At 43.6% G+C, this 14667-nt stretch overlaps 1 protein-coding gene across 1 annotated transcript in view; it reads left to right on the top strand.

The window, feature by feature from the left end:
• Positions 1-14667, top strand: part of EYS (eyes shut homolog) — a 1269973-nt gene that overhangs the window by 1207286 nt on the left and 48020 nt on the right. The window contains exons 33-34 of the mRNA XM_075126509.1: positions 5196-5362; positions 5629-5773. Coding sequence (XP_074982610.1) covers positions 5196-5362; positions 5629-5773 — 312 coding nt within the window. The remainder of the gene's footprint in view (positions 1-5195; positions 5363-5628; positions 5774-14667) is intronic.

Raw genomic sequence — 14667 nt, 5'->3', positions numbered from 1 at the left:
GCAATTCCTAGATTCTCAGGCCAGAAGGGACCATTCTGATAATCTCTGATCTCCTGTATAAAACAGGCCATAGAATTTCCCCCAAATAATTCCTAGAGCGTATCATTTAGAAAAAACTTCCAATCTTGAATTAAAAATGGTCAGTGATGGAGAATCATCCATGATCCTTGGCAAATTGTTCCAAGGGTTAATAACTCTGATAATTAAAAATGTATGCCTTATTTCCAGTCTGAATTTGTCTAGCTTCAACTTCCAGCCATCGGATAATATCATACCTTCCTCTGCTAGACTGAGGACCCCATTATTAAATATTTGTTCCCTGTGTGGGTACTGTAATCAAGTCACCCCGTAATCTTCTCTTTGTTAAACTAAATGTTTGAGTTCCTTGAGTCTATCACTAAAGGCATGTTTTCTAATCCTTAATCATTCTCATGACTCTTTTCTGAACCCAAATGATCAACATCCTTTTTGAATTGTGGGCACCAGAACTGGACATGGTATTTCAGCAGCACACTTGCCAAATACAGAGATAAAATAACCTCCCTACTCCTACTCGATATTCCCCTGTTTATGCATCCCAGGATTGTATTAACTCTTCTAGTGATGGCATCACATTGGGAGCTCATATTCAGCTGATTATCCAGCACAATCCCCAAATCTTTATATTTAGCCGTATTAAAATGCATGTTGTTTGCTTGCTTGCTCCCAGTTTACCAAGCAATGTAGATCACTCTGAATCAGTGACCTGTCCACTTCATTATTTACCACTTCCCTAACTTTTTTGTCATCTGAAAACTATCAATGATGATTTTATGTTTTCTTTCAGGTCATTGATAAAGATGTTAAATAGCATAGGGCCAAGAACCGATTGCTGCGGGAACACACTGCAAACAGACCTGCTCAATGACAATTTCCCATTTACAGTTACATTTTGAGACCAATCAGTTAGCCAGTTTTAATCCATTTAATGTGTGCCATGTTAATTTTGTGTCATTCTAGCTTTTTCATCAAAATGTCACGCAGCACCAAGTCAAACTCCTTACAGGAGTCTTGGTATACTACATCAATACTATTACCTTTATTGACTTCTAATCTCATAAAAAAAAGTTATCAAGTTAGTCTGACATGATCTATTTTCCATAAACCCATATTTATTAGCATTAACTATTTTACCCTTCTTTAATTCATTATTAATTAAGTCCTTTATCAGTCACTTCATTATCTTGCCATGCATTGATGTCAGACTTTCAGGCCTATCCTTACTTGGGTCATCCTGTTTACCCTTTTAAAAAACTGGCACAACATTAGCTTTCTTCCAGTCTTCTGGAACATCCCTTATTGAAAAATCAGCATTAATGGTCCAGCAGGCTCCTTCGGCCAGCTCTTTTAAAACTCTTGGATGCAAAGTTATCTTGGCCTGCTGATTTTAAAATCGAGAACTTTATTAGCTTCTGTTTAACATCCTCCAAAGCTACAAGTGGGCTGGAAAGAGTGTTATCATCACCATTTGATGAGATTGCTTCATCTGTTTTTCCTCAAGTATAGAACAGAAATATTTATTGAACCCGTCTTCCTTTCTATATTATTATTGATCTTTCTGCCATTTCCATCTAGCACTCAACCAATACCATTGTCAGTATTCCTTTTGTTCCTATTATATTTTTAAAGCTCTTTCTTATTGTCCTTGACTCTGCTTGCCTTAGATTTCTCTTTGTGTCCCCTTCCTTTTTTTATCATTTTTTACAATTCTTAATTTCTGATTTTTAGTCATTACTACCATCTTTCCTTTTAATTTATATTTTACAGTTGCCTCCACTTCCCCTCTAAACCAAGTTGTATTTTTTTCCTCAATTGTGGGATTGTGACATTTTGGGCAATAGTAGTCTGTTCTTAAATTATTCCAACTATCCTTCACATTTTTTTTAATTAAATTCTCCTCCCATCTGATTTGGCTCATAATTCCTTTGTGAAACTGCCTTTATTAAAGAACCAAGTTATATATATTACTGGTCTGGACTTTATTCTGTTTGCACATTATAAATGTCATCAAATCATGATCTTCTGTACCTAAGCTGTACCATTAACTTTTAGTTCTGTGATCAGTTCCTCCTGAGAATCAATCCAGCACCTTCACTACAAGATCATCCTTCCTCTGTACTGTCTGGATACCCCAGGGGTTTATTTCTGCAAGTTTATGTACGGGGGGGATGTGCTGGAAAGAGACAAGTTGGTTCTGTATTCTACTGTGATCCTTGGAGGCCGCACTCCTGCCTCCTCACAGTTCTCTAGTACATAGTCCAATTACTTAGGCTGAAGATTTGGGGCCGTTATTGAGACCTATTTGTGTTATGTGAGTTATAAGCTAAGCATATACTTAGATTCATAGATATTAAGGTCAGAAGGGACCATTATGATCATCTAGTCTGACCTCCTGCACAATGCAGGCCACAGAATCTCACCCACCCACTCCTGCGAAAAACCTCTCACCTATGTCTGAGCTATCGAAGTCCTCAAATCGTGGTTTAAAGACTTCAAGGAGCAGAGAATCCTCCAGCAAGTGACCCGTGCCCCATGCTACAGAGGAAAGCGAAAAACCTCCAGGGCCTCTTCCAATCTGCCCTGGTGGAAAATTTCTTCCCGACCCCAAATATGGCGATCAGCTAAACCCTGAGCATATGGGCAAGATTCACCAGCCAGATACCCAGGAAAGAATTTTCTGTAGTAACTCACATCCGACCCCATTTAACATCCCATCACAGGCCATTGGGCCATTCATTACCATGAATATTTAAAGATCAATTAATTGCCAAAATCATGTTATCCCATCATACCATCTCCTCCATAAACTTATCGAGTCTAATCTTAAAGCCAGATAGGTCTTTTGCCCCCACTGCTTCCCTTGGAAGGCTATTCCAAAACTTCACTCCTCTGATGGCTAGAAACCTTCATCTAATTTCAAGTCTAAACTTCCCATTGACCAGTTTATATCCATTTGTTCTTGTGTACACATTGGTACTGAGCTTAAATAATTCCTCTCCCTCTCTGGTATTTATCCCTCTGATATATTTATAGAGAGCAATCATATCTCCCCTCAACCTTCTTTTAGTTAGGCTAAACAAGCCACGCTCCTTGAGTCTCCTTTCATAAGACAGGTTTTCCATTCCTCAGATCGTCCTAGTAGCCCTTCTCTGTACCTGTTCCAGTTTGAATTCATCCTTCTTAAACATGGGCGACCAGAACTGCACACATATTCCAGATGAGGTCTCACCAGTGCCTTGTATAACGGTACTAAAACCTCCTTATGTCTACTGGAAATACCTCGCCTGATGCATCCCAAGACCGCATTAGCTTTTTTCACAGCCATATCACATTGGCGGCTCATAGCCATCCTATGATCAACCAATACTCCAAGGTCCTTTTCCTCCTCCGTTACTTCTAACTGATGCGTCCCCAGCTTATAACTAAAATTCTTGTAATTAATCCCAAAATGTATAACCTTACACTTCTCACTATTAAATTTTATCCTCTTACTCCAGTTTACAAGGTCATCCAAATCTTCCTGTATGATATCCCAGTCTCTCTCTAAATTGGCAATATCTCCCAGCTTTGTATCATCCACAATCTTTATTAGCACACTCCCACTTTTTGTGCTGAGGTCAGTAATAAAAAGATTAAATAAGATTGGTCCCAAAACTGATCCCTGAGGAACTCCACTGGTAACTTCCCTCCAGCCTGACAGTTCACCTTTCAGAAGGACCCGTTGTAGTCTCCCTGTTAACCAATTCCTTATCCACCTTTCAATTTTCATATTGATCCCCACCTTTTCCAATTTAACTAATAATTCTCCATGTGGAACCATATCAAATGCCTTACTGAAATTGAGGTAAATTAGATCCACTGTGTTTCCTTTGTCTAAAAAATCTGTTACTTTCTCAAAGAAGGAGATCAGGTTGGTTTGGCACGATCTACCTTTTGTAAAACCATGTTGTGTTTTGTCCCATTTACCATTGATCTCAATGTCCTTAACTACTTTCTCCTTCAAAATTTTACTTTGTCTGCATTTATGACTTTATACTAAAAATGCATAACAAATGAGTCAGAGACAGAGGTAGAGCATTTAGTTTGTTTTCATTTGTAAGGGAAAGTGCACATAAGAGACCTGCAGTAGCACCTGAGTCAAATCAGGGGGCTGTTGCTCCCTGCAGACAGACCTTTAAGTTTCATACTTCTTGTTCAAATACGATTTAGAGCAGGGATCGGAAACCTTTGGCACACGGCTCATCAGGGAAATCTGTTGGTAGGCTGGGACAATTTGTTTACCTGCAGCGTCCGCAGGTTCGGCTGATCACAGCTTCCACTGGCCACAGTTAGCCATTCCAGGCCAATGGGGGCTGCGGGAGTGGCAGCCAGCACATCCCTCAGCCCACCCTGCTTCCCGCAGCCCCCATTGGCCTGGACCGTCAAACAAGGCCAGTCTGAGCTGTGATCGGCCGAACCTGCAGATGCTGCAGGTAAACAAACCGTCCCGGCCTGCCTTGGATTTCCCTTATGGGCCGTGTGCCAGAGATTGCCGATCTCTGATTTAGAGTTTAAGGAAACTGGGGAATTCACTCTTTGTTGCAGGTTTAGTGAACCAGCAACAATGACTATTAAATCTGCCAGATTTAGCAGGGTTTGTAGGCTTTACCAGACCACCCTTAAGGTGGAAAATGTTTCCTTTTAAAAGGCTTTAAAGAGGTTTAAGAAACTTTGCTATTTCTACTATAAAGTGCCAAAGCACTACTGGAAAAAGCATTAACAGTTGATTAGATGATTTTTAAAAAAATAAAATAAAAGTTCAATTTTTCTGGATACATCTTCCTCGCACGATATATTTTCAATTAATTTGGAAGAAAAATGTTTTGTGTTCCTTTGTCTGCATTTAACAACTATGTGTATTTATTATAATGATTGTCATGATAATACAGTCATGAGATATGCGTAACTTAAGCTTCATCATTCATGAGCATCATAGCCAAGCTCATCTGCCTTTTTTGTGTTTCCTAAGCAAGATTTTAGTTGTGACGGATTTCTGGTGTTGCAGCACACTGATTACAACCCTGCTTCATAGCCAGAAATCACAGGGATTCCAAATTCCCCCCTCAGGATTCAGAAAATCTTTGCGTAATATAACCACGCTGTTCTTGTCTTTGCAGGTCTCAATGGAGATGATTTCCTGGTGCTAGGCCTGCGTAATGGCAGTGTTGTATACAGCTACAACCTGGGCTCTGGCACGGCCACTCTCATTAGTCAGCCACTCGATCTGACACTCAGTATTCATGTGATCCATCTTGGCAGATCTCTCCGAGCAGGCTGGCTGAAGGTAAGGGATCGTACCTTTTTCTGAGAGACAGCTATCGAACTGAAAGTGGTTTTCCCTGAAGGACTATGTGATCTTTACCATACCTATAAATGTGTCATCAAAAGAAACTGTTAAATAGCTACAGGAAAAGAAAAGTTTTAAAAATTATTTTATTCATATGTTTCTTTATTAAGATAATTGGGAAGCAAAGGGAAATCTCTTGCTGAAACATGCCCATTAGGAACCATTTCCTTTGTTATAAGTAGTATAAATGTTTTCATTGAAAGGTGGACGATCATAAGAATAAATCCGTCACATCCCCAGGAAGGTTGGTTGGGCTCAATGTCTTCAGTCAATTTTATGTCGGCGGTTACATTGAATACACTCCTGAACTCTTACCAAATGGATCCAAATTTGAGAATGGCTTTCAAGGTAAGGACCATTTTAAAGAAAACCTCCTAATACTATTTGCATCATAATATTTTTAATGCCTATAAAACAATTATGTAAAAATAGTTTGTCTTTTTTGAAAAAAAATAGTTTCTTCATTTTAATAGCTTAGGCTAGGGTTTATATAATTTTTTTCATATTTCATTTTGATTAATAAGAAGCAGGTTGCTTGTAAAATGTTCCCACTGTTGCTAGTATACATTACTATGTTTGTCATGGTTAGCTGTTACATTTGTTTTAGTGAATGGGAACACATATAGGAAGGATAACTCTATGGGTTTAAAGCATGAGATTAAGACACAGGAGAGTTAAATTCTATTCCCAGATATCGGTGATTTGGGGAAATCATTTAACTTCTTTGTTAGTTTCTCCCGTCCTAAAAATGGAGAGCACAACTCTTCCCTGCCTCTTAGGGGGATTAGCGAGACAATGTGGGTGAAGTAATATCTTTTATTGGACTTCAAGCTTAAACCAAGCTCTTCTTTAGGGGAGGATGTAATTCGTTAATGTTGTTCCTTTAATGTTTGTACAGTGTTCTGAGACCCTGAGATGAAAAATGCTGTAAAAGTGGAAAGCATTATGTGTCATTTATTATTTTGTTTTGATTTTGATTAGTGTAAGCAAAGTTCCCCCAAAAATGTGAAGGTTCAATTCCCAGGTAGTTACGAGCCCAAGATGCTTCTCTAAAGCTATTCTAACCCACTCTTATTTAAAAAAAAATGCTGACAAGTCTTGCAAGAAGAGGCTTTATTGTGAGATTTTCAGTACATGCTGTTTCAGGTCAGGCTGGAAACACCATGAAAACAGCCTTTCCTAGAGTCTGTGCCATTCGTTCTTCCTCACATTATTATCTGCCCTTGTACTTCCGCCGTGATCAGGAAGGGACTACCTTTCAGTATGAGAGGTAGTTCAGACTCTTCTCCCATCCAGATTTTAGCTTCTCTGGCTGCTCTCACTAGTAGGAAGTGCCAGGTGGGTAATGGATATGGTGATGTGGACAGTTGCCTGCTAGAAACTATAATCAGGTGGCCAAATCTATGGTATTTTTTCCTGTAGAGCAGAAATCTGTTGAAGTTCACCAATTATTAATTGTGCTTTGCAATTGTTGTATTTATTTATTTATTGTTATTTCTTACTATTTATTTTTTTAAAAAAGGTTCTGACCCATGCTCTGAGTGTTAGTATACAACATTTACACATATGGTGTCAAAATATAAATTCATAATAGAAAAGATCAAATAGACTGTTCATAATTACTGCTAAAACTTACATATTAGCTCCCCCACCCATTTTCCTATCTAACCGATTTACTGTTTTCTTCCAGTTTGGGCTACTTTACTGTATTTTCTACTCTATTTTCCCAGGGCCAGCTATGCAAACAAACACTCTTTAAACAGAGGTCCAACCTTATGTCTTGCTGTTCCTTTGCTCTATACTGTGACCTTTTCTTTTCCTGGATTTTCTGGTCTTCTCAATTTTCTGTGCTTTCTTTTCATTTCATGATCATCTTTGCCTCACTGTTGCTGTTATAATAGTTCCAGTCCAGAGTGAGTCTGTTGGATTTACTCTGGGAACTGCAGCCGCGAAAGGAACAGAACCTGAGGCCATCAGGCGGCCCCCAACCCCGCCCCCAGCCCAGTCCTCCGGCAGAGCTATACAGACCCCAGACAGGAAAGAGGAGCCGCAACTGCATGGAAGGGCTGGGGCTGCGGAGCGGGGCAGTACAGCTACACTGGAGGGCGGCCCCACGTTCTGCTGCTTTTGCTGCTGCGGTTCCCGGGAGAGCCCTCCGGTTCAGAAATCCGTATCCAGCAGAGTGAGAAGACGGAGCCCCTCTCCCCAGGGCTCTGGGGCTGGGGGGCACGTGGGGAGGCCAGCAGCTGCGCAGGGGTGGTGGGGGGAGGGAAGGTTGTATGCTCTGGGCTCCAGCTGGGGAAAGGGGTAAAAGGGGAGGGGTCTGGCCTCGGGCAGAGGGGGAGGGGATGGGGCCTAGTCTCCCACAATGGTGCATTCACCCACCACCCATGATTCCGTGATTGCCTCCAAGTTCTCCTCTCCCCACAGAGCAAGGAGATCCACCCCTTCCCCTCTAGACCAGGCCAGAAACTGCCATGCTCAGCTGGGCAATAGCTATGTGAGCTCTCCACACTGGGGAATTTCAAAAACTTCCTAGGGCTTTGAAAGGGGAAGGGTGTATGCCTGTTTAGCTGGATGCAGGGCAGTGGAGTTCAAAACACTGAGCAGAGTGGTCACAGTGGGCATTGTGGGTTACCCCCTAGAGGCCAGTTATGGCAACGTAATGAACACAGTGTCTACACTGACGGTTTATCAATCTAACTTTGATGCAAAAAGCTCTACGCCTCTCGTCAAGGTGGTTTTATTTGTTGGCAAAGCAGGAGACTTTTGTCAGTGGGAGGAGCATTGTAGTGTGTACACCTCCACTGTTTTGTCGACAAAAGCTGCCTTTTTCCGACAAAACTATGTAGTGTAGACAAAGACTAAGTTCTTTCAGTTTAAGAAAAGAAAAGAAAAGCTTTCTTCTGCATTTCTCATTGATACTGGGTGATAGCCCGCCCCCAGCCCCCAAGTCATGCCCATCTCCCCCAGCTTCAAGAGGTCTTCTCCTGCAAGGAGTTGATTCCTGCAATGGACAGACTCTCTCACTGAGTCCAATGCCTGGGAGAGTCCCATATCCCTCAGAAGTGCTCCCTCTGCCACCAGCTAAAGCCAAGGTCTCGCAAGAACCGGGAGCTGAAGTTAAGACTCCTCCTTATGAAGAAGGCACTTCAGCCTCCAGGGGACTTCGTTGCCAACCCCAGATCATCCTGGGAGCCTTCAACTTCAAAGGGGGTAGAGTTGCAGAAAAGACCAGCAGATTCCCCCCATAAAGGCTTGAGAAAAAGGGCTTCAAGCCCCCCAGCTGAGCCGTTGGCCAGCCAGAGAGTGCAATCAGCCACCTTGGTAACGGCGCCACTGGTGGCTCCCATATGTAGTACCCAGAAGCATAAGGGTGCCTCCGCTATATGCTCTGCCACACCACGTAGAGACACCAAGGTCTCAGGCTCTGAGGCAGTGGTATTGCCCCTAAGGACAAAGACAAATAGCGTAGCACCTCTAAAGGAATGGCACCAAGAAAATCTTTGGTATTGAGTGTGACAAAGCTCTCATCTAGGGAATGCTCTGCAACTTCACAACCATCGGTACCAACAACGTACCATGGATGCTCCTCTGCAACACTGAGTGAGCCAACCGTACCGCAAGAGTTTCAGTACCTCAGAGACCTGACAGTTGGGAAAGAACCTCAATCCTCTGTCACTATGTTGCCTCCCCCATTCAGTAAGGGGCCCACACTTTCCCTGACCACCTTCTTGTTGCTAACATACCTGAAGAAACCCTTCTTGTTTTCTTAACATCTCTTGCTAGCTGCAACTCCAGGTGTGATTTGGCCTTCCCGATTTCACTCTTGCATGCCTGAGCAATATTTTTATACTCCTCCCTGGTCATTTGTCTAAGCTTCCACTTCTTGTAAGCTTCTTTTTTGTGTTGAAGATCAGCAAGGATTTCACTGTTAAGCCAAGCTGGTCGCCTACCATATTTACTATTCTTTCTACACATTGGGATGGTTTGTTCCTGTAAACTCAATAAGGATTCTTTAAAATACAGCCAGCTTTCCTGGACTCCTTTCTCCCTCATGTTATTCTCCCAGGGGATCCAGCCCATCAGTTCCCTGAGGGAGTCAAAGTCTGCTTTTCTGAAGTCCAGGCTCTGTATTCTGCTGCTCTCTTCTTCCTTATGTCAGGATCCTGAACTCAACCATCTCATGGTCACTGTCACCCAGGTTCCCATGGTAGAGATCCTTGTCTAATCGAGGGATCGCCAATCAATCAATCATAGCAGAGTGACTGAAGCTTACACTTCAAATAGGTTGGTGTAGACTGTAAACTCCTCGGGGCAGGGGATTATATTTTCCCTATGTTTTTATAGCACTGAACATTCCAACAGTGCTCAGTAATGATAACAAAGTGGCACTTGAGTGAGTTTTTTTACCAGTGACTGCTCCCAGTGAGACATTTGCTTCCTGTGTACTGGTATGCCTGGGCAGCCTGGATGTTTGTATTGCTGAGATCAACAAGCTGGGGTAGAGGCCATCCAACTGGTCATGCTAGAACACATATTACATTACCAACAAAGAACTAAGCAGCACTGCACAGCACAAAACACTGTGGGATGTGGTCCTTCATTCATGCAGGCCATAGCTGCATATCTCAACGCAGGCTACATTTCCCAGCTTTGCTGATAGCAGTTTTGGGTACCCTTGCCTGAAAATATATGTATTTTTCAGTTAGTTTAGTTCCAATTAGGATAAAGGCTGTTTGAGCTCACCAGTTGCTGAAACAAAAGTGACAGTTTTCTGACAGAACATTTGTATAATAAGTGTATTGGGAGAAGGTTAAAAAAATCTACTTTAATTCTAAGAATGTCACAAAATCATGTTTTGAAGACTTTTTTTTGCTATTTGCTCATTAAAAGCAACCAACCCCAGAAGTGATAAAAGGAAAGGACTAAAGAGACAGATAAAAGAGGCCAAAAAATTAGGTAGACTAAGAAGAAAATAATGCCGCAAACAAACAAAAGCTGCATCTTTTTTAAAAAAGACAGAAAGTGACAAACCAAATGAAGAGATGAGCTAAGGATTAAGGGAGCAGGTTGCACAATTAAGACCCAGGCCCATGTTTGGGATGTTTTGCAGTTACACTAATCCCAAAAGAGCTTGGGGAGTACCCTTTCGGGGTATATGACTGGAGCACAGTCATTGCAATTTTCCTGATCCCTTGTGTGAGGCAAAAGGGAGCAGGAAGACTCCTTGTGCTCTCTGAGCTTTCTACCCTGTGCGAAGGCTGGGCTTACATATTAAACTCAAAGGTCAGAAGTAGGGGGTAAAAATTCAGAGGCTAAGAAGAGACTGGGGAAAAAATAAAATAAGTGAATAGAAAAGGGAATATGTGGCCACTAGGCTATACGCTACCTTTCCTTGTGAAAAAACTGGGCCAGCTTCCGATGTAAGATTATTTCAATTGATTTACTTCAGCATCTGACCTCTGGGATCAAATTGAACTGAGTGGAAGTGGATTATGTGTTTGCATTTTAGCCCTTATCTTGTCCTGTCCAAACTTGTCAGCAAACCTCCCCACAATTCAGCTCAGTTCTCTGCTCAAAAGAGGCCCAGAACTGGGCGAGCAAGGGGAATGCATGTCAGAACTGAGAGTGCATTTATTAGCACCCTTGGGGAGTTTGTACAACACCTACCTCCACTGTTTCAGGCTAAAATTGTTACTGTTAGTCCCTGATCAGCATTCACAGATTTTTTTTTTAAATGTAAATGAGAACTCAGTTGAACTTATGAGGCCAAGCAAGAGACTCCCTGGCACTTAGTAACAGCTTTATTTACATTTATTCAGGAAGCTGTTTCTAAACTAGATGCTTTGCAGGTACTATACAGTTAAACTATCCGTCACCACCAATGCCACCTTATTTTCCATGATGACCTTACCAGGTCTTCAGAACTCGCTGTGCTTTCCTTCAGTGTTTACTGTTTACACACATCTCAGGGAGGGGTTTAGTTGGTATTCTAGCAGTATCTGAGGGAACAGAACATGCTTTATCTGTTGCTGACAAACAGCAGAAACATTAGTTAGGCTTGGCTGAATGTGTGTTGCACAAATAGTAACAGGATTGAAAGTATTGCAAATAGTCATCAGACTAGGTTATGGTTAAATTACTTAACGTACATCCTAAAATTATGTTAGGTGGAAGTATAAACAAAACTGACAAAAAAATCTTGTCTAAGAAAACAGGGGAAGGCACTTTTTACAAAAATATATATATTTTAAAAAATCATTAGTTCATCTTTCCACAAAAAGCTAAGCAAGGGTTATATTCAATGGTATTCAATACCAATACTTTCTACTAGACACAATTTTTTGTTATAATCTTTAAAGAGGCAGCATTATCCCAAAATTAAAGGAAAAGGTTTTACTTTGGGTTGTAAAGTTCAGTACCTAAATGAAAGATGTTTGATTTTCAGAAATGCTAAACATCTGCAACGCCAGTGATTTCAATGGGGGTTGAGAATGCTCAGCATGTTTTCAGATCAGGTCATTTATTTATATGTGCGGCTGTAGGTGTTATACCAATAAAATAAAAACGAGCAGGATCTTATTAAAGGGGAAAAGGCAAAATGCCACATTTATTGTGAATACAGAAAGAATCATAGTAAGCAGTTAGTTATAGCTATAACATTCCATGCAATTTAATATTTATTCACACATTCATTCATACACACACACACACACAGGTTCTGCAAGGTTGTTATCATAGTTACCAGCCTTAGAGTTGCTCATGCCAAGCCACTGGCCAGGTGGCCTGGACATGAGGAGGGAGCAGGGCCTTGTCAGATGCACATCTGATGCTCCTGGAAGTTGGTTTGCAGAATCAGACCCCAAAGTTCTCACTTTCTAGAGTCCATTTTTATAGGAATTTATTCCTATGCCAGTCTGTGGGAATTGCTTCATCATGCTGTTGCTGAATCAATCAGCAGATGGCACATTCCTGACAGCTCCGTGCTGCCAGATGTTATCTTGTTCTTTGGTTCTCCCATCCTTGAGGCTGTTGGGTGGATTCCAGGCTGCTCTCCGGGGGTCCTCTGGTTATTTCCACTTGACGCCTTCTTCAGCCGATGGACACTGGATTCTTAGGCTGGCACCTTCCTGATCATTCAGTTATTATCCACACCAAGCATCCATCCACATACATCCTCTGTCTCTGTTTTAATCACAATTGTTAACAAAGCGAGGTGACTACAACAAAAGTGCGGGGAGTCTCTGGGTGCTGTTTCTGTTGTTACAGAGTATTGGTTTGAGTCTCTCTCTGTGTGAGTAGTTGTTGTTACAAAGAATTGCTTTGAGAACAGACTCTGTCTTAGAATGTACTAAAACAATTAGCAGCTTGCAAGTTTCACACAGAGAGGGAGAGAAACAGTACCAAAAACCAAGAGACCTCTTAATTAGTAACACTCTGGAATTTAAACTATGGGGAATCAAACTCATTTGTGATTTTAATACAGAACTTCTTTAATATGATCCAACATAGGCACCCAAGTTTGAACATTCTGGCCACAGTTTGTTTGTTTGGTCATCAGAATGGCCAGCTTTGCTGAAGGTGCTGTGTGTGTATGCAGTCTGGCTGATTGGATCACTGGGACTTGGGTGGGTAGGTAGGTAATCCAGCTGGATCACCTCAGCAGCAATCACCCAGCCTCACTCAATTTCCTCACCCTAATCCTCAGAGCCCAGCTGTGAATTTCTAGGCCCATTGGAATGATAGTGGCAAAAGCAAGATCAGAGTGGCTGATATTTTCACCAAAACTCCACTGTCGCACCTGCCTTTTCTGGTACCATCCCCAAGAATCCAATCAAGTGACATATCAAATGGTAGCTGATAATGATACTATGAACCGGTGTGTGAGCTCTAAGAGGAGTTTGGAGATGTCTACCTGGAGACAGGACTATCAGGTCCTAACAGGAGGATCCAGCTCAATCCATGGTAAAAGGAATGTTAAGAAAGGAACTGACTCATCAGGACTTTTCTGTAGGTTAGTTTAAAGCAGGGGATCTCAAACACGCGGCCCGCAGGGCTATTTCCTGCAGCCTGCCAAGCTCCCCGTGCCTGCCCCCAGGCCAGGGGTGGGCAAAGTACAGCCCGCGGGCCGAAACCGGCCCACGGGATTACCCCCGTGGCGCCGCGAGCCCTGCACCAGTCCCTGAAGCAGCCAGCAGCAAGTCCCTGAGGCCAAGGGTGGAGAAGAGGGCTCAGTGCATTGCTTTCACATCCAGGCACCGCCCCCGCCACAGCTCCCATTGGCTGGGAATGGGGAACCGCGGCCAAATGGAGCTTCGGGGGAGGTACCTGGAGGAGTGGCAAGAGCAGCGCACAGAGCTCTCTACCCCTTCTCCCCTGGGCCAGAGGGACATGGTTCCGGCTGCTTCCCGGAGCGGAGCTGGGCCGGGGCCAGAGCCGGGGCCAGAGCCAGGGCCAGGGCAGGCAGGCAGGCAGGGAGCCTGCCCTGGCCCCAGCCCGAGCCCGCGCCACTGCCACCATGGAGCCACTCTAGGTAAGCGGCACCAGGCCGGAGCGCGCACCCCGAACCCTTCCTGCACCCCACACCTCAACCCCCTGCCCTGAGCCCCCTGCCCCATCCCACACCCCTCCTGCACCTCAACCCCCTGCCCTGAACCCCCTGCCCCATCCCACACCCCTCCTGCACCCCACACCCCAACTCCCTGTCCTGAGCCCCCTGCCGCACCCTGCACACCTCCTGCATCTCAACTCCTTGCCCTTAGCCCTGCCACACCCCGCACCCCTCCTGCTCCCCCTGGGGGCAGGAAGGGGGCAGAGTTGGGGTTGGGACTTTGGGGAAGGGGTTGGAAAGGGGGTGGGGCAGGGCCTCATGGAATGGGTGGAGCGGGGGCAGGGCCAGGGGCAGTGAGGGGTGGGGGTGTCGGTGATTCGGCCCTCGGGCCAATGCACTAGTCCTCATGTGGCCCTCGTGGTCATTTGAGTTTGAGACCCCTGGTTTAAAGCATATTGTCTAGCAGAAGACAATAAACCAGAGGTGGGCAAACTACAGCCTGCGGGCCACATCCGGCCCTTCGGACCATCCTGCCCGGCCCTTGATTTTGCTGCAGTTCCTCTATCTCTGCTGCAGCAGTGTGCAGGGAAGATGGATTAGTGTTGCTCTCAGCTCCTGCCCACTGGTTTCCCTCTTCCTCAGACGAGTGGCCAGCAGAATGAGGAGGGGCCTATAGCATGTGGGAAAG

The sequence above is a fragment of the Caretta caretta genome, chromosome 3, assembly GCF_965140235.1.
Source record: "Caretta caretta isolate rCarCar2 chromosome 3, rCarCar1.hap1, whole genome shotgun sequence".
In the NCBI taxonomy this organism is placed as follows: Eukaryota; Metazoa; Chordata; order Testudines; family Cheloniidae; genus Caretta; species Caretta caretta.
The sequence above is the reverse complement of the archived record's forward strand: the minus strand, read 5'-3'. Positions and strand labels throughout refer to the sequence as shown.